The sequence below is a fragment of the Papio anubis genome, chromosome 13, assembly GCF_008728515.1.
Source record: "Papio anubis isolate 15944 chromosome 13, Panubis1.0, whole genome shotgun sequence".
NCBI lineage: Eukaryota > Metazoa > Chordata > Mammalia > Primates > Cercopithecidae > Papio > Papio anubis.
This window is the reverse complement of record NC_044988.1, coordinates 94,281,397-94,299,630: the sequence shown is the minus strand read 5'-3', so window position 1 is coordinate 94,299,630 and position 18,234 is coordinate 94,281,397. Positions and strand designations below refer to the sequence as shown.

At 50.2% G+C, this 18,234-nt stretch overlaps 1 protein-coding gene and 1 pseudogene across 8 annotated transcripts in view; both read left to right on the top strand.

The window, feature by feature from the left end:
* GOLGA1 (golgin A1) overlaps nucleotides 1-18,234 on the top strand; it is a 65,633-nt gene that overhangs the window by 40,005 nt on the left and 7,394 nt on the right. For 7 of the 8 annotated variants that reach the window (XM_009199063.3, XM_003918813.4, XM_009199059.4 and 4 more), the window contains 7 exons: nucleotides 2,286-2,381; nucleotides 3,371-3,520; nucleotides 4,199-4,294; nucleotides 12,937-13,026; nucleotides 14,184-14,286; nucleotides 14,417-14,577; nucleotides 15,610-15,753. In XM_009199063.3, the coding sequence (XP_009197327.1) occupies nucleotides 2,286-2,381; nucleotides 3,371-3,520; nucleotides 4,199-4,294; nucleotides 12,937-13,026; nucleotides 14,184-14,286; nucleotides 14,417-14,577; nucleotides 15,610-15,753 (840 nt within the window). The remainder of the gene's footprint in view (nucleotides 1-2,285; nucleotides 2,382-3,370; nucleotides 3,521-4,198; nucleotides 4,295-12,936; nucleotides 13,027-14,183; nucleotides 14,287-14,416; nucleotides 14,578-15,609; nucleotides 15,754-18,234) is intronic. The other variant, XM_009199062.3, reaches the window with a different exon arrangement.
* Nucleotides 16,430-16,598, top strand: LOC116270196 (annotated as a pseudogene).

Sequence of the window (18,234 nt, the reverse complement as noted above, 5' to 3'; positions counted from 1 at the left end):
TTTTGAGACAGAATCTCACTCTGTCACCCAGGCTAGAGTGCAGTGGTACGATCTTGGCTCACCGCAACCCCCACCCCACAGGTTTAAGCAATTTTTGTTCCTAAGCTTTCCAAGTAGCTGGGACTACACATATAAACCAACATACCTTGTATTATTAATAGAGATGGGGTTTTGCCATGTTGGCCAGGCTGGTCTCGAACTCCTGGCCTCAAGTGATCCACCCATCTCGGCCTTCCAAAGTGCTGGGATTACAGGCATGAGCCACCACACCCAACCCACACCCAGCTTTTGATGGACATTTGAGTTGTTTCTATCTTTTGGCTATTGTGAATAATGCTACCATGAACGTTCCTGTACAAGGTTTTTGTGTGGACTTAATGTTTTCATTTCTCTTCAGTATATACCTAGGAATAAAATTGCAGGATGATATAGTAACTTTTTGTTTAATCTCTTGAAGATCTGAATCTGTCTTGAACTTGGCTGCTAAATTGAGACTCAGATATTTTCTGATCTCAGGAGTGTAAAACAACGTCTTAGTCTTGGCGCTACTACCAATAAAATGTGCGGTCATGAGCTAGTAACAATCCTGTTCTTCTCCTTGGACTAATCCTTTCTCATGGGATTGTTTTGGTTAAATCTAACATGTGAATGTATGTAAGGAGACTAGGCCTTAAAAACATCCTCTCCTTGTGTGTCTACCTCTCCTTCACCACGCTGCATGCAGCCTTCCTTGTACTTATGTTTAATAATAAAGCTCCCCAAGGCCAGACCTTATTCAGTAAGTAAGAAGGCCTTCTAAGAGAAATTCACAGATACAACTTGAATCTGGTAAAAATGCCATCTTGGAGAGCCAAGTGCAACTCAGTACTAGACAGTGAGTCCTTGAGGGCCAGTCTACATCTGTCCCACTCGCTGCACTGGCCTCACGCCCAGATGCAGTTCCTGGTATGGAGTTAGCTTTGCTCTGTATTCGTGGAACGAGTAAATCCTGAATTTGTATTGTGAACAGTAATCCCACTTCAGGGAATCTGTCCTAAGGAAGTGATTGAAACCAGGTAAAAAAATACTGTGTGTCCTGGCCAACATGGTGAAACCCATCTCTATTAAAAATACAAAAATTAGCAACCAGGTGCGGTGGCTCATGCCTGTAATCCCAGCACTTTGGGAGGCCGAGGCAGGTGGATCACGAGTTCAGGAGATCGAGACCATCCTGACTAACATGGTGAAACCCCATCTCTACTAAAAAAATACAAAAAATCAGCCAGGCGTGTTGGCACATGCCTGTAGTCCCAGCTACTTGGGAGGCTGAGGCGGGAGAATTGCTTGAACCCAGGAGGTGGAGGTAACAGTGAGCTGAGATTGTGCCACTGCACACCAACCTGGGCAACAGAGTGAGACTCCATCTCAAAAAAAAAAAAAAATTATCTGGGCGTGGTGGTGCACACCTGTAATTCCAGCTACCCGGGAGGCTGAGGCAGGAGAATCACTTGAGCCCAGCAGGCGGAGGTTGCAGTGAGCTGAGATCATGCCACTGCACTCCAGCCTGATGACAGAGTGACACTCTGTCTCAAAAAAAATAAAAGGCCAGGCCGGGCACGGTGGCTCACGCCTGTAATCCCAGCCCTTTGGGAGGCCGAGGCAGGCAGATCATGAGGTCAGGAGATTGAGACCATCCTGGCTAGCACGGTGAAACCCTAAAATACAAAAAATTAGGCGGGTGTGGTGGCAGGAGCTTGTAGTCCCACCTACTCGGGAGGCTGAGGCGTGGGAATGGCGTGAACCCGGGAGGCAGAGTTTGCAGTGAGCCGCGATCACGCCACTGCACTCCAGCCTGGGTGACAGTGAGACTCTGTCTCAAAAAAACAAAAACAAAAATACTGCGTGAAGATGTTGATTGCTGCATTCTGTTAGATGGGAAAAACAGAAAGCCTAAGTAGCCAGCACAGTAGGCAAATGGGTCAGTAAATTATAGAACACTCTTGAGGAGATGAGGTCTAAAGATTACATGGAGACAGAAGGACATTTAAGAGTAGGAAAAAGATACAAAGTTTTACATTGTCCGGTTAAAACTTTATATAAAGTTATAAACAAAAGTCATTAAAAGAGAGTTTAAGAAAATACATTAGAATGCTAGTGTTTTATAATGGTAGACTTACGAGTTTTTTCTCAGGTTACATTTTTCTATAATGTACCTGTTTTATTTATATCACTTTGCATTTTAAAGCCATTTGTTACCACTCTTCAGCTTCTTGTGAACAGAAAGAATGCTTCTGCTTCCCTCTCAGGTAAGAGAACTGGAGCAGACCTTGCAGGCCTCTGAGGAGCAGCTCCAGCAGAGCCAGGGTGTCGTGGCAGCCCAGGAAGCTCAGATACAGGAGCTTGTAAGTGCTTATTGGAGCTGCTGCATTCCAGGCTCTCTTAATACTTTCTCTCCAGGCCTTTGCAGATGCCCCAAACTCCTTCCCAACTTCGGCAATGGTACCTGGACCTGCCCATAGATACAGTTCTTGTGCTGGATGTGAGCAGGCCAGCAGCAGAGGGTGGAGGGAGTCAGGACCTACCGGTGGGCCTGAGTTACCTGGGAGGTGGACCAGTGGCTCCTTTCCACCTTACATCCCACCTTCCGGTCCAGCCCGGTCCTGGGGCTGTCAGAGGTGGCAGCTCCACTAGGAGTCAAGCCTCAGCTTGCAATCAGGAGTGGGGAGAACACCGCCAGACTCTGGGGAGAGGATGGCAAGGGCTTGGCCTGTCATCACAGGCCAGGTGTGGTGTGGAGTTAGAAGATAGGAAAATCAAACCAGCCAGCGTGTATTTCATATTTGCCATGTCCCAGGCACTGTGCTCAATGCTTTGCACGTGTTTTCATTTAGTCCTTGCAGGAGACCTGAGAATTATGCACTGTCATCCTCATCCCATAGGCGAGGCAAGCTCAGAAATCTTGGCTCAGTAGCCCACAGGCTTGCAGCCAGTAAATGGCAGAACCCACATCTTTCTTGTGTCAAAGCCCTGTTCTTCATTGCTGTATTATACTGCCCCCCTAGTATAATTTCTCCCCAGGGAAAGCCGCAGCCACTGAGGCAACACTGAGTAGTGTGAAGGAGGCCTGTGTCTAAGGACTGGCTGGTGCCCAGAGCTGTCCCTACACACCTTGAGGATGGAGTGATGACATCAAGACTCCATCTTCCAGACAGGCCAGGGTCCAGGAGCAACAGGCAGAGCCTGCAGGGGGGACCTCAGCAACGCCAGGTGGGGAGGGGCTGAGGAGAGAGTTGTTTCTGTTGGATACCCATCTTTTCACCGAGGGCCAGACTACGATCCCCCACTGGAAACCATTGTCACCCTGACTGACCATCCTCTGGTCTCCCCGAAGGTTGCCGCCAACCAGGAGAGCAGCCATGTGCAGCAGCAGGCCCTTGCTCTGGAGCAGCAGTTCTTGGAGCGCACCCAGGCACTAGAAGCCCAGATCGTGGCCCTGGAGAGAGCGCGGGCAGCTGACCAGACCACTGCAGAGCAAGGGATGGTGAGTGAAGAGCTGAGAGAGGGTGGGCCCAGGAGCACCAGGGTCCTGCACAGTGAAGTCAGCCACGTGCTTGACAGCACAGCACCACCTCTGCACTAGGAAACCACTTTAAAGGGCAGGTTTTTTTTCTTTGAGACAGGGTCTCACTCTGTCACCCAGGCCGGAGTACAGTGGCATGATCACAGCTGACTGCAGGCTTGACCTCTCAGAGTGGCTTGCCATCTCAGCCTCCCAAGTAGCTGGGACTACAGGCGTGCACTACCCCAGCCAGCTAATTTTTTTATTTTTTGGAGAGACAAGGTCTCACTATGTTGCCCAGGCTGGTCTTGAACGCCTACGCCCAAGGGATCTGCCCACCTCAGCCTCCCAAACTGCTGGAATTACAGGCATGAGCCACTGCACCCAGCCGAGAGCAGTTCGTATCTTTACAGAGGCACCTGCTCATGAGACTGGATGTAAAAAGGCTGCTTTTTACAAAACTCAAAACAGATGGGTTTTCTTTTTCCTTGGGCCCACAGAGACTTCCTACTTTCTGACCAGTCCCCTCTGCTTCTTCCCATTGGCTTTTAAAATGTGTATTGTTCCTCCCTATGCCTTCTTCCTGGTCCATGCTCCCTGTGCCCAGGGAAATATGGTAGTGAAGACTTTTCTTTTATATATGTTCTTCTAAATTGGCAGCGACAACTGGAGCAAGAAAATGCAGCCCTTAAAGAAAGCAGTAATGAATATGAACGTTCTTTACAGAATCACCAATTTGAACTAAAGAAGCTGAAGGTATTTATTTAATTGAATCAGAGTTTCATAAAAGTATTCATATTTTCTACATGTGTATTTAGAGTGTCCCACTTCTCATACTTACAGTACAGGATGAGTAGAATTAGCATTTGTTCAATAGTTCTGTTAGGCATCGGCCAGAAATTGCCACTTCATTAAGTTCTCTCAGGAATCCAGGACAGTAGGAAGAATTGTGTTCATTTGGCAGTTAGTGTCATTGAGGTTCTGAGGGTAAACCATTTGTGCAAGTTGCATAGTTGGTTAGAGGTGGTGTTGGTCTCACTTCACCCTACCACAGAGGCCAGCCCTTCCTCTGTGGCATCAACAACTGCTTGAAAGTCATGCTGTCAAGACACTGCTCTTGCTGATGTTTCCAGGGAGATCTTAAAACTAGGCCTTAAAAGATGATAAGGACCTTTGTTTTGCTTGTTTATATCAGGGACCATGTACAGAAATGAAGTAACAATCTGTTGGATTATTACACTTTCTCTTCTGCAAATTTGGAGCTTTAATCAGATGATGCCTCTTTCATTCCCTAATCGTAACTGGATAAAAAGGAGGAAAGATTCTGTCACTTTCTTATATGCGCCAAGACTCCCCTGGCCCCTTTCAAAGCACCTTGGATGATGGGACATTGTATTACTTGCCCGGCTTGGTGATGACTCAAAGATTTTATGGATCCTTTGGCAGCGATCTTCTCTTGGAGCGTCCATAGCTGAATGCTTGCACCTAGTAAGCTTCCGGTAATCAGATCTGATGAGTGACATAGGTACTAATGCAGTAGCATTGCATCATGTGGAGCATGGACTTTGGAGTCAGATTTTTTTTTTCGTGCATTCCTTCAATAAACATTTGAGTATCTGTAAGGGCCAGGCATCACTGTAAGTGCTGGGACGTATTAAATAGCAATGAGCCAGTGTGATGACTCACGCCTGTATTCCTAGCATTTTGAGAGGCCAAGGTGGGTGGATCACCTGAGGTCAGAAGTTTGAGACCAGCCTGGCCAACATAGTGAAATCCCATCTCTACTAAAAATTCAACAATTAGCCAGTGTCGTGGTGTGTGCCTGTAATCCCAATTGGGAGGCTGAGGCAGGAGAATCACTTGAACCCGGGATGTGGAGGCTGCAGTGAGCCAAGATCATGCCACTGCACTCCAGCCTGGGTGACATAGCGAGACTCCATCCCAAAAAGTAAATAAATAAAATAAAGAGCAGTGGAAAAAACAGGTGAAGTTCCTTTCTTGTGGAGTTTGTAACTAGAAATGGTAACCAAGTTACGAATAATGATAAATGCTGTGAAGAAAATAGAACAGGGCAAGGACAGCCAGGGGGGAGGTCGGGGAGGAGAGGGCTCTTTCCGTGTGGAGTTGGGGAAGGCCTTGATGCTGGCAGAAGGGCCTGCAATGTGAATATTTGAGGAAGAATATTCTAGACAGAAGAAATAACAAATATAAAGGCTCTGAGGCAGGAAAAAGCCTGGTCTGTTCAAAGAATAGCACAGAGGCCAGTGTGGCTGCAGCTACTGGCCAAGGGAGAGCATGGCTGGTGGTGAGGGGGAACACAGGCGTTAGAAAGAATCATAGGAAGCCCTGGGAGGTCTTTTTTTTTTTTTTTTTTTGAGACAGGGTCTTTCTCTGTTGCCCAGGCTGGAGTGCAGTGGTGCGATAACAGCTCACTGCAGCCTCAGCTTCCCAGGCTCAAGCAATCCTCCCACCTCAGCTTCATGAATAACTAGGACTACAGGTGTGCAAAATTTATTAATCTTTCTTTTGTAGAGACAGGGTCTTGCTATGTTAACCAGGCTGATTTTAAACTCCTGTGCTCAAGCGATCCACTCTCCTTGGCCTCCCAAAGTGCTGGGATTACAGGCATGAGCCACCGCTCCTGGCCAGCCGTGGCAGGTCTTAAGCAGATAAGTGATGTGAGAAGTTTTGTTTTAAAAGGATTTCTGTGGCTGCCTGTGAAGAATGTTTGGTAAGGGAGACATGAGCAGAAGCCGGAAGACTGTTTAGGAGACTTTTTAGGAATCTAGGCCAGAAGTGACTAACACATTAGTGGTGGACTTGGGAAGAAGTATTCAGACCAGGATTTATTTTTAGAGATGGAGCTGTTTTGTTTGCTTTTTGTTTTTTGTATATGAGATGGAGTCTCACTTTGTTGCCCAGGCTGACGTGTAGTGGAACGTTCTCGGCCTACTATTACCTCGACCTCCTGGGTTCAAGCAATTCTCATGCTCCACCTCCCAAGTAGCTGGGACTACAGGCACGTGCCACCATGCCCGGCTAATTTTTGTATTTTTGGTAGAGACAGCATTTCACCATATTGGCCAGGCTGATCTTGAACTCCTGACCTCAAGTGATCCACCTGCCTTGGCCTCCCAAAGTGCTGGGATTACAGGTGTGAGCCACCATGCCCTGCCTGAGATGGAGCTTTAAGGACTTAGGAATGGGAGAAAAACAGGAATTGTAGATGACATCTAGATTTGGTTTGTATAATTCAGTTTCTCCACTTCAGCGCTATTGACGTTTGAGGCCGGATGGTTCTCTGTTGTAGAGGTTCTCTGTTGTGGATGGTTCTCTGTTGTGGTGGTTCTCTGTTGTGGTGGTTCTCTGTTGTGGAGGGTCTCTGTTGTGGAGGGTCTCTGTTGTGGAGGGTCTCTGTTGTGGATGGGTCTCTGTTGTGGAGGGTCTCTGTTGTGGGTGGTCTCTGTTGTGGAGGTTCTGCTGTGGGTGGTTCTCTGTTGTGGTGGTTCTCTGTCATGGAGGGTCTCTGTTGTGGAGGGTCTCTGTTGTGGAGGGTCTCTGTCAGGAATGTTCTCTGCTGTGGGTGGTCTCTGCTGTGGAGTGGGTTCTGTTGTGGGATGGGTCTCTGTCAGGGAGTGGTGGTCTCTGCTGTGGGTCTCTTGCTGTGGAGGGTCTCAGCTGTGGATGGGTCTCTGTTGTGGTGGTTCTCTGTTGTGGAGGGTCTCTGTTGTGGAGGGTCTTCTGGGTTGTGGAGTGGTCTGTGGAGGGTCTCTGTTGTGGAATGTTCTCTGTTGTGGGTGGTTCTCTGTTGTGGAGGGTCTCTGTTGTGGGATGGGTCTCTCTGCTGTGGGAGGGTCTCTGTTGTGGGTGGTTCTCTGTTGTGGTGGTTCTCTGTTGTGGTGCTTCTCTGTTGTGGATGGGTGTCTGTTGTGGAGGGTGTCTGTTGTGGGAGGGTCTCTGTTGTGGAATGTTCTCTGTTGTGGGTGGTTCTCTGTGGTGGCTCTGTTGTGGGTGGTCTCTGTTGTGGTGGTTCTCTGTTGTGGAAGGTCTCTGTTGTGGAGGGTTCTCTGTTGTAGGAGGGTCTCTGTTGTGGAATGTTCTCTGTTGTGGGAATGTTCCTCTGTTGTGGGTGGTCTCTGTTGTGGGTGGTCTCTGTTGTAGGTTCTCTGTTGTGGAGGTCTCTGTTGTGGAGGGTCTCTGTTGTGGAGGGTCTCTGTTGTGGAGGGTCTCTGTTGTGGAATGTTCTCTGTTGTGGGTGGTCTCTGTTGTGGAGGGTCTCTGTTGTGGATGGGTCTCTGTTGTGGAGGGTCTCTGTTGTGGGTGGTTCTCTGTTGTGGTGGTCTCTGTTGTGGAGGGTCTCTGTTGTGGGTCTCTGTTGTGGAGGGTCTCTGTTGTGGAGGGTCTCTGTTGTGGAAGGTTCTCTGTTGTGGAATGTTCTCTAAGCTGTGGGAAATGTTCTCTTTGCTGTGGGAGGGTCTCCTGCTGTGGGAGGGTCCTGGTTGTGGGAATGTTCCGTCAAACGTCTCCCGCCGCAGGAGGCCCTGCTGTGAGGTCCTTGCTGCGGGATGGGTCCTGCCGTGAAACGTTCCCTGCCGGTGAAACGTCTCTGCCGTGAGGTCCCCTGCCAGAGGCGTCTGCCGTGAGGTCTGCTGTGGGAGGGTCTCTGTTGTGGAATGTTCTCTGTTGTGGGTGGGTCTCTGTTGTGGAGGGTCTCTGTTGTGGGAACTTCTTTGTTGTATGTGCTGCAAATGTGCATGATAGGCTGCTTAGGAGCATCTACCCACTAGATGTCAGTAGCAGCCCCACTTAGGACAACCACTGTGTCTCCAGACATTGCTAAATGTCTTGTGGGGGCAAAAGCACTGCTGGCAGAGAACCAGTGGGGTAACTGAATGAACAGCGTACATACCATTCACTGAGATGGGGGTCTGGGGAGATATGTCAAGAGTGGATTCCATTTTGGGTATGTTGAGCTTCAGAGGCCTACCCAACAGGCAGTCTGTAGGCTGACAAGTCTGGAAATCGGAGCAGATTCTGAGTAGATATATAAATTAGGAAGCCTGTGTGCCTATAGTCCCAGCTGCTTGGGAGCCCAAGAGGCGGAGGTTGCAGTGAGCCAAGATCACACCACTGCACTCCAGCCTGAATGACAGAGCAAGAACCTATTTCAAACACACATACGCGCGCGCACACACATACACACACAGAACTTTAGGAAACCATCGATCAGCATAGCTCACAGGCAAAATTACAGCCAAATGGCTATCAGTGAGTGCAGATAGAGAAGAGGGTCGAAAACGAAGGCCAGGGCCACACCCACAGGTAGAGGCTCAGAACAAAAGGAGGGGCCAACAGAGAAGACACCAAAGGAGCCGCAGGTAGGGTAGCAGTAAAAGCAGGTGCATGTGGGACTCTGGAGGTACAGGGCAGAAAGCATTACAAGAAGGACTGAGTAGTGAACTCTGTCATATGCTGCCAACTGGTCAAGAAAGGAGACAAAGAGCTGACCGTTAGATTTGCCAAGACTGAGTGTGTCAGCAACGCGGGGAAGAATAGTCACTGTAGAGTCGTAGGGAGATATGGTTGACGAGAGCAGGTTAAAATGAGACTCGAGAGATGCTTCCACTTGCAGTAAAGGCAGACTAGGTAATTCAGACCAGCTCACCTGAGGACTCCCAGAAAAACTGGCCAAAATAAGAGAACATCTGCTTGTAGGAGCCTACAAGACAGTGAGGAATGGCCCATCCCGCCCAGGGACAGGAGTCCAGCATGCAAAGCAGCTTTTGCCCTGGTGGTATCTGCTGATCCTGAAGAGGCTGGAAGTTTATCTAAATTTTTCATAGTTTCTCAGAGTTAGGGGAATAGAAATTGGAGTTTAATTTTTATTAAAGCTTGGATCCAGCCTGGGAGATCCTGGAAGCTTTGGTTAGGCACACCACAGGACTACACGCTAGGAGTGAAGTTGAACGGGAAGTAACCAGCACGCCATCCACACCCTGCCCCCAGCTTTGATTGCACTAACTGAAGGACATGGGTGGCCCAGGAAAAACCCGTGAGCTAATTTTGGATTAAAACGATCCCAGGTTATTAGTGCTCCTCGGTGACTAGAAAAAACAAAATCAAAGATAAGCAAACAAAAATACAAAGCAACACAAACAAACGGACTCACAAGGGCTCAGGTATTATATGCTTACTATGTTTAAGGAGATAAAAGACAAAATTAAAAATTTCAGCAAGATGTGGAATAGTTCTATTATTGTATTATAGTTATAATAAAAGACAGCAGTTTTAAAAAAGGAATCAAATAGAATTTTAGACCTGAAAAATAGAATAACTGAAATTAATAAAATAAATTACAAAAGGACATGAGGAAGCTTTTTGGTGGATGGGTATTTTTACTATTTTTATTAGGGTGATGGTTTCATCACAGTTCATCAAGGCATACACCTGTAGTCCCAGCTACTCAGGAGACTGGGGCAGGAGGATCTTTTGAGCCTAGAAGGTGGAGGCTGCAGTGAGCTATCACCACAAACTGGACTGCAGCGTGGGCTATAGAGCAAGAACCCATTTCCAAAAACAAAAATTTAAATGTAAACATATAGAAAACTCCTATATGTTTACATTTAAGAAATACACTTTCTTTCTTTCTTTTTTTTTTTTTTTGAGACGGAATTTCTCTCTTGTTGCCCAGGCTAGAGTGCAATGGCGCGATCTCAGCTCACTGCAACCTCTGTCTCCTGGGTTCAAGAGATTCTCCTGCCTCAGCCTCCCAAGTAGCTAGGATCACAGGCATGCACCACCACACCAGGCTAATTTTGTATTTTTAGTAGAGATAGGGTTTCTCCATGTTGGTCAGGCTCGTCTCGAACTCCCAACCTCAGGTGATCTGCCCGCTTTGGCCTCCCAAAGTGCTGGGATTACAGGTGTGAGCCACCGTGCCCAGCCTGAAATACACTTTCAAAGAACCCATAGGTCAAAGAAAAAAAATCACAATGGAAATTCTGAAATATTTTGAAATAAAGCTGGGCACAGTGGTTCACACAGTGAGCCAAGATTGTGCCATTGCACTCCAGCCTGGGTGTGACAAGAGCTAAACTCCGTCACAAAAAAATAATAATATTTTGAAATAAATGATTTTGTAAATAGTATGGATCAAAATTGGTCGAGTATAACTAAAGCAGTGCATGGAAGGAAATTTCAGTCTCAGTGTCATCTCTTAGGAAGAAAGCCTGAAAATTGAGCCACGCTATGCATTCAAAACAGAAAGGTCGGCTGGGTAATTGGGGCTTCCGTAATCCCAGCACTTGGGAGGTCGAGACGGGCGATCACGAGGTCAGGAGATCGAGACCATCCTGGTTAACGGTGAAACCCCGCCTCTACTAAAATACAAAAATTAGTCAAGTGGTGGTAGCCAGAACCCAGCTACTCAGAGGCTGAGGCGGGAGAATGGCGCGAACCCAGGAGGCGGAGCTTGCAGTGAGCTTGAGACGCCTACACCGCAGACCTACAGCCTGGGAGATTACAGCGAGACCCCGTCTCAAAAAGTCAGAAAAAGGCATAAATCAAACTCAAGGAAGAAATAACAAATACAAAGGACTAATGAAAATGAAAGAAAATGGCTAGCGGTGACTCAGCCCCGTAATCCCAGCACTTTGGGAGGCCAAAGCGAGTGGATCACCTGAGATCAGGAATTCAAGACCAGCCTGACCAACATGGTGAAACCCCATCTCTACTAAAAATACAAAAATTAGCTGGGCATAGTGGCGCATGCCTGTAATCCCAGCTACCTGGGAGGCTGAGGCAGGAGAATCGCTTGAACCCGGGAGTCAGAGGTTGCAGTGAGCCGAGATCGCAGCATTGCACTCCAGCCTGGGCAACAAAAGCGAAACTCTGTCTCAGGAAGAAACGGAGGAAGGGAAGATGGGAAGAAGGGAGGGAGAGAGGGAGGCCGGGCGCGGTGGCTCATGCCTGTAATCCCAGCGCTTTCGGAGGCCAAGGTAGATCACCAAAGGTCAGGAGTTTGAGAGCAGCCTGGCCAACATGGTGAAACCAGTCTCTACTAAAAATACAAAAATTAGCCGGGCATGGTGGCCCATGCCTGTAGTCCCAGCTACTCAGGAGGGTGAGGCAGGAGAATTGCTTGAACCTGGGAGGCAGAGGTTGCAGTCAACTGAGATTGGGCCACTGCATTCCAGCCTGGGCAACAAAAGAGAAGCTCCATCTCAAAAAAAAAAAAAAAAAAAGAATGGGACCCTGTCATAATAGCAAGGACTGCTGAAGCCTGAAGTGGATTATTTGAAGGTGAATAAAATTGCTAAGCTCTGGGTGAGACAAATCAAGGCCGTATTTAGTTTAACAGTCTACTTGTTCCATCAGCTACTGAGAAGGGTGTGCTCAATCTTCCACTACGATGGTAGATTTGTCTCTTTCTTCCTTTAGTTCTGTCTGTCTTCGCTTCATGTATTTTGAAGTGCTGCTATTAGGTGCACATATGTTTAGAATTGTTTTTATCCATGCTCTTCAAAGCAGCTGTTCCCTAAGCCCATCCTGGAGAATCATCCCCAGGTGCAGAGGCAGCCGTGCGTGGGTGGCCTGGTGGCTCCTGCAAGCTGCAGGCCCTGCTTTGTGCCACAGTGAACCTAAGCAGGCACCGTCAACCCCGCCTCCCACAGTGCTGGATCTTATGTGGCTCTGAGGCACTAGCACAGACTTTGGAGCCACAGAGACTCTGTTCTGTCCTGTCAGTCTAGCCCCTCACTAGCTGATGCTTGAATCCATTTTCCTGCAGCCTTGACCTCCCGGACACAAGCAATCCTCTCACCTCAACCTCCTGAGTAGCTGGCACTACATGCATGTGCCACAATGCTTGGCTAATTTTTCTTATATAGAGACAGGTCCTCGCTGTGTTGCCCAGGATGGTCTTGAACTCCTGGGTTCAAGCGATCCTCCCACCTCAGCCTCCTGAAGTGCTGGGATTATTGGTGTGAGCCACCATACCCAGTCATTGTTTCTTACTCTTTCCGTAACCAATTGTTCCAGTCCCCCACTCCATTCACGTGGCCTGCAAGTCTGACTTCTTGTTCTTGGCTACTGTCCTTAGACCAGCTCTTCAGGATAGGCCTCTAGCCTTGGTGTGGGTCCTGGCGGGGGTGCTTTTGGGGCAACCGATCCTCAGTGGTGTGCCATTTCCAGGGAAGTTGGTGGGTTGCCTGCCAGGACAGCTCTGAGAGGGATACTGAAGGCATGGCAGGGAGGGGCCAGGCTGGGAGCCTGGGGAAGTGGGGAGCATGTTGGTCTGGCTCTGCAAAGCCGTGCCCTGTCTGCCGGGCTTCTTGCGTGGCATACAGCTAAAAAACTGTGAACTAAGTGTTGGGGCTCGGTGGTTTTCTGCATTGTAGGAAGAATGGAGCCAAAGAGAAATTGTGAGTGTCGCGATGGCTCAAGCCCTGGAGGAGGTGCGGAAGCAAAGGGAAGAGTTCCAGCAACAGGTGGGCCCTGTTTCACGCAGTTGCACGAGCAGCAGGCCCGTCCTGCCATGGGACTGTCGGAGAGGCCCTGTCTCTCCGGGGTAGGGGTAGTAGACACAGGGCTCAGGGAATGCAGTCAGCTGCGTGGGCCCCCATGCTCTCTAGGAAGCTGGTAGACAAATGTTATAAAGAAACCCTTACCCCATAGGATGCCCTTTTCTGATTTTTCTTTTTTTTTTTTTTTTTTTTTTTTTGAGACGGAGTCTTGCTCTGTCGCCCAGGCTGGAGTGCTGTGGCCGGGTCTCAGCTCACTGCAAGCTCCGCCTCCCGGGTTCCCGCCATTCTCCTGCCTCAGCCTCCCGAGTAGCTGGGACTACAGGCGCCCGCCACCTCGCCCGCCTAGTTTTTTGTATTTTTTTAGTAGAGACGGGGTTTCACCGTGTTAGCCAGGATGGTCTCGATCTCCTGACCTCGTGATCCGCCCGTCTCGGCCTCCCAAAATGCTGGGATTACAGGCTTGAGCCACCGCGCCCGGCCCCTTTTCTGATTTTTCAACTGTCATTACCTGGAAAATGGTCCATGCTCAGGGGCCTGCTGGGCTCTGGTTCTGTGAGGTGGCCCATCATTGGCCACCTGCCCCAGAGGCCACGGAAGGTTGGGTTGAGTTTTTGCAGGAAGTATAGGAAAGCCTCCCTTGAAGGTAGACTTCACATCTGACCCCAGGGCTTCTAGTTCAGTGGCTTTAGGTCTTTGGTAAGTCCTTAACAAATCTGAGTCTCCTCTGATGAGGACTCTAGTCCTTCTACTTACACCTCCGGGAAGCTATTCTATAATGAGGTAACATATATCAAATGCATGTCTAGTGTTGGGGATGTTGTAGGCACTCAGGAAATGGAAGTTATGACAGCTTGTTGGGCTGGGCAGAATGGCCATGTCTCTGGTTGACCCACTGTTGGCCAGGGGGCAGTGGGAGGCAACTGCCCCTGTGCAGGACCCCTGCCAAGGAGAATGGATTTGTGCACCGTCACAGGAGCAGAGCTCAGCTGGGGGTTTGCTCTGGATTGTGGACTTCAGGGAGGGATTCATGGTGGACCCTGGAGAGCGGGAAAGTGGAGATTTCTGTGGGAAGATGGGTTCACTGCTCGCAACCTTCCCTCTTGTTGATTTTTCTCTCCAAGGCAGCTAACCTGACAGCCATAATAGATGAGAAGGAACAGAATCTGCGGGAAAAAACCGAAGTGCTTCTCCAGAAAGAGCAGGAGATTCTCCAGCTGGAGCAAGGTGAGGAGTCTGTCCCTGGCAGAGCCTTCTCTCCTTTTCAGGCCCAGCATCCTGCCTTGTGACAGCCTTGCCACCAGGCAGCATGGAGTCACTGGGCTCACGGTGCCCCCTTCCTTCCTTCCCGACCTAGGTCACAACTCTGCCCTGCTGCAGATGCACCAGCTGCAGGCCGAGCTGGAGGCCCTGAGGACCCTGAAGGCAGAGGAGGCTGCAGCGGTCACGGAGCAGGAGGACCTGCTGAGGCTGCGGGGCCCATTGCAGGCCGAAGTGCTCTCAGTCAGCGAGTCGCACGTAAGTCCCAGCCACGCCTGCGTGGGTGCTACAGCAAGATGCAGGGCAGGTGCTGAGAGTGCCTCTGAGGAGGCAGCAGTGGGGACGCACGGTGGACAGGACACTCCCCTGCACGGAGGGTCCTTTCTTTTTTTTTTGAGACGGAGTCTCGCTCTACCGCCCAGGCTGGAGTGCAGTGGCCGGATCTCAGCTCACTGCAAGCTCCGCCTCCCGCGTTTACGCCATTCTCCTGCCTCAGCCTCCCGAGTAGCTGGGACTACAGGCGCCCGCCATCTCGCCCGGCTAGTTTTTTGTATTTTTTAGTAGAGACGGGGTTTCACCGTGTTCGCCAGGATGGTCTTGATCTCCTGACCTCGTGATCCACCCGTCTCGGCCTCCCAAAGTGCTGGGATTACAGGCTTGAGCCACCGCGCCCGGCCGGAGGGTCCTTTCTTTAAAGTAGGGCACTCAGCCAGGCGCGGTGGCTCACACCTGTAATCCCAGCACTTTGGGAGGCCAAGGCGGGCGGATTACGAGGTCAGGAGATTGAGACCATCCTGGCTAACATGGTGAAACCCCGTCTCTACTAAAAATACAAAAAATTGGTGACAGGTACCTGTAGTCCCAGCTGCTCAGGAGGCTGAGGCAGGAGAATGATGTGAACCCGGGAGGCGGAGCTTGGTGGAGCCAAGATCGCGTCACTGCACTCCAGCCTCAGCGACAGAGCGAGACTCCATCTCAATAAATAAATAAATAAATAAAGTAGGGCACTCATATGGCTAGGAGGCCATGATTCCTGAAGAGCCCATGACAGATGGCCCTTGTCAGTAGACAGGGGAGAGCAAGCCCTTCATCCCAGCAAAGACTTGTCATGTGATTAGTTGTGCACATTGGGCTTTGGATCTTCTCCAGGAATTTACTTCCTGGCCAGTTGCCTATTAGATCACAACAGCCCACACCTAAGGGATGAGTCTGGCTCCCCTTCCCTGTACACCTGTGGCTCAGCTTCACCTTACCTGTCCTGGCTCTCAACTTGCTGCTACCACCTTGTAGGTGACCTCGAGGGCCATGCAGGACCCTGTGTTCCAGCTTCCAACTGCAGGAAGAACACCAAATGGTGAGGTTGGGGCCATGGATCTCGCGCAGCTACAGAAGGAGAAACAGGACTTGGAGCAGCAACTTCTGGAGAAAAATAAGGTGAGGATGCCCTTTGCATGGCTGTTTCTGTCTCCACCAGGTCCCCGCTCTCGGGTCTAAAATGACCCAGGCCATCCTCGGAGGTTTTTATGGTACCCCCTGCACCTCCTGGGAACCATGACCCCTTTCACCCAAAGGCCTTCCTCCTGATCTTCCGTTCCTCCTGCACTGTGCTCCTCCACACCCTCCCCAGTCCTCTTCTCCCCACCCCCTGGAGAACTGGCCAGGTGTCAGGCTTGGGCAGCTGCAAGCCTTCGTGTTCCCTGCCAGCTCGGCTGTCCCCAGCCAGGCCATAGCGACAGTTCTCTTTCCTCTGTACTTCCTTTCTACAGCTGTGGAAGGACAGCACTGATAGCTGCCTTTAAGGGTTTGTTTGGGTGGGAGGAGGGGGGTATGAAATGAAGGTGTTTGTTAACGGTCCTATAAACTTTATAAACTCTCTGGTATTTGGTAGAGGCTCAATGAATGTCATGGTCCCCACCCCTCACCCTCCAGCCTTTTCACCTATATAAATGCAGGATCTCATTTAATCCTGGTTCTTAAAAGTGTCCTGTGAAGCTTAGTATGCCAGCCGGCTATTGCTCTGGCCTGAAATTCTGCCCCCAAATTGTGTGTGTGTGTGTTTAGATATTTTACAAGGGGGAAAGTGTTCATTATGTCTAATATGAAATACAGAATCTTTGCACAGTGGCAGTATCGTAGCCAATGAGGGTCTATCTGAGGTGCAATTATTGCTAATTGAAAAAAAAAATACACACAGAAGAGTGTACAAAACAGATGTATGTCTCAGTGAATTAACAGAAAGCAAACCCATATAACCACCCTGATGCGAATCAGGACATTGCCAGCATCCCAGAAGCCCAGCCCCCTGGGCCCCTCACAGCCCTGTCAGTCACTCCATCCCAGCCCTTCCGGCAATGACTGCCTTGCTTTCTTCCCTAGTGTCACCTCAGCTCACATTGCTCAACCCCACAGTTTCATTGTGCCTGTTCGTAAATGTCCCATGTGCCCCTAGGACCTCTGTCTCTGGAGCCTCTGGCCTTACCAGCTGCGCTGCCTTCCTGCCTCCTTACTCAGTGCTGGGTCTGTGTCTGTCTCGGGACCACTGCCTTCCCGACACCTCTGGTTCTCTGGCCTCTCTCCCTTCCTTAGACTGTCCTAGCCAAGCTCTGGTTAAACTTGGGCTAAACTCAACTCTTGCCTGCTCCCTGCCTGCAGCCATGGAGCCAGACCTGGCTGGAAAGTGCCATCACCTGGGCATTCAGGTCCCCTCGAAGCTCAGGACCATGGTCCTGTGGTCAACCCAGTGTTCCCCGCAACCCCGCCTCATCCATGGGCCTTCCTGCCCCTTTGCTCCTAACCCCAACTTCATGTCTACCTTCTCTCCTCTCTTCACCTCAACCCTGCCTCACCCGCCCTGGCACTCCCGCCTCCTGCTTCTCTGAGAAGGGATGTGCCACAGCCCCTCCTCATACCCTGTTCCCTCACCTCCCCAAGCACTACGCCAGCCGCCTCCCCCTTCTTGCCTAGGTCATTTTTTCTTGGAGTCGTCCCATCCACTGAGAAGTGCACTGTCATGCAGGCGCCTTATGAAAGCCCTTGGTTGACACCCCTTTGTCCTGTTGCTGAGGCTCTGCTCACCTCCCATGCTGACAAGTTGAAACTTTCTGTATCTGCCATCTCCATTCCCACTCCTCATCTCTCAACCTTTCCCCCACCACTCCACAGAAAAACGCTCTTGTCAGGCTCATCAGTAACATCTGCATTGCTAAATCCAGAAGGCAGTTCCTAATTTTCCCTCTGATTGGCCTGTTGGCAGCCTTGGACAGGCGCCTCTTCCTCCTCCTGAAGCTCCCATCCATGGCCTGCTCCCTTCTCTGATGGGCCAGTCTCCTTCCCACTGCCACCCGCCGTGCGCAGGGGCAGCCCTCACAGCTCTTCTCTGCACTGTGCGCCCTCCGCTGCGATCTCACCCATGCCCTGTGCAGCTGGTTCCCCTCCCTGCCTCCTGCCCAGATGGCTCCATGGACGCTAGCCTCACAAACCCGTCTCCACGTGAGCTCTAAGGTGTCTGAAACTCAAAACATCCGAAAACACACTTCGGCTTCACTGTGCTCCCTGGCTGCCATGGCCACCTTTCCCATCTCAGACGGCAAAAGCCTTGGAGTTGTCCTATCTGCCTTGGTTCTTTCTCCACCGGCATCCAGGCCGTTAACAGATTCCTTCAGCACCCCCTTCACACATTTCCCAGAATCCACCACTTCACATCGCAGCCACCTGCTTCAGGTTACCATTGTCTCTTCTCTGGAAGATGGTGTCAGACTTCTAACTGGTTTCCCTGGCACTCCTCTCTTAGCCCTCTGATGACTTCCTATCTCTTGATGAAAGCCTGAGTCCTTGCAGAAGCCCACAAAGCCCTGTGTGGGCCCCTTATTACCCCCTGCCAGCTGAGCCCTCCTGTCCTCATCACTCCCTCTCAGC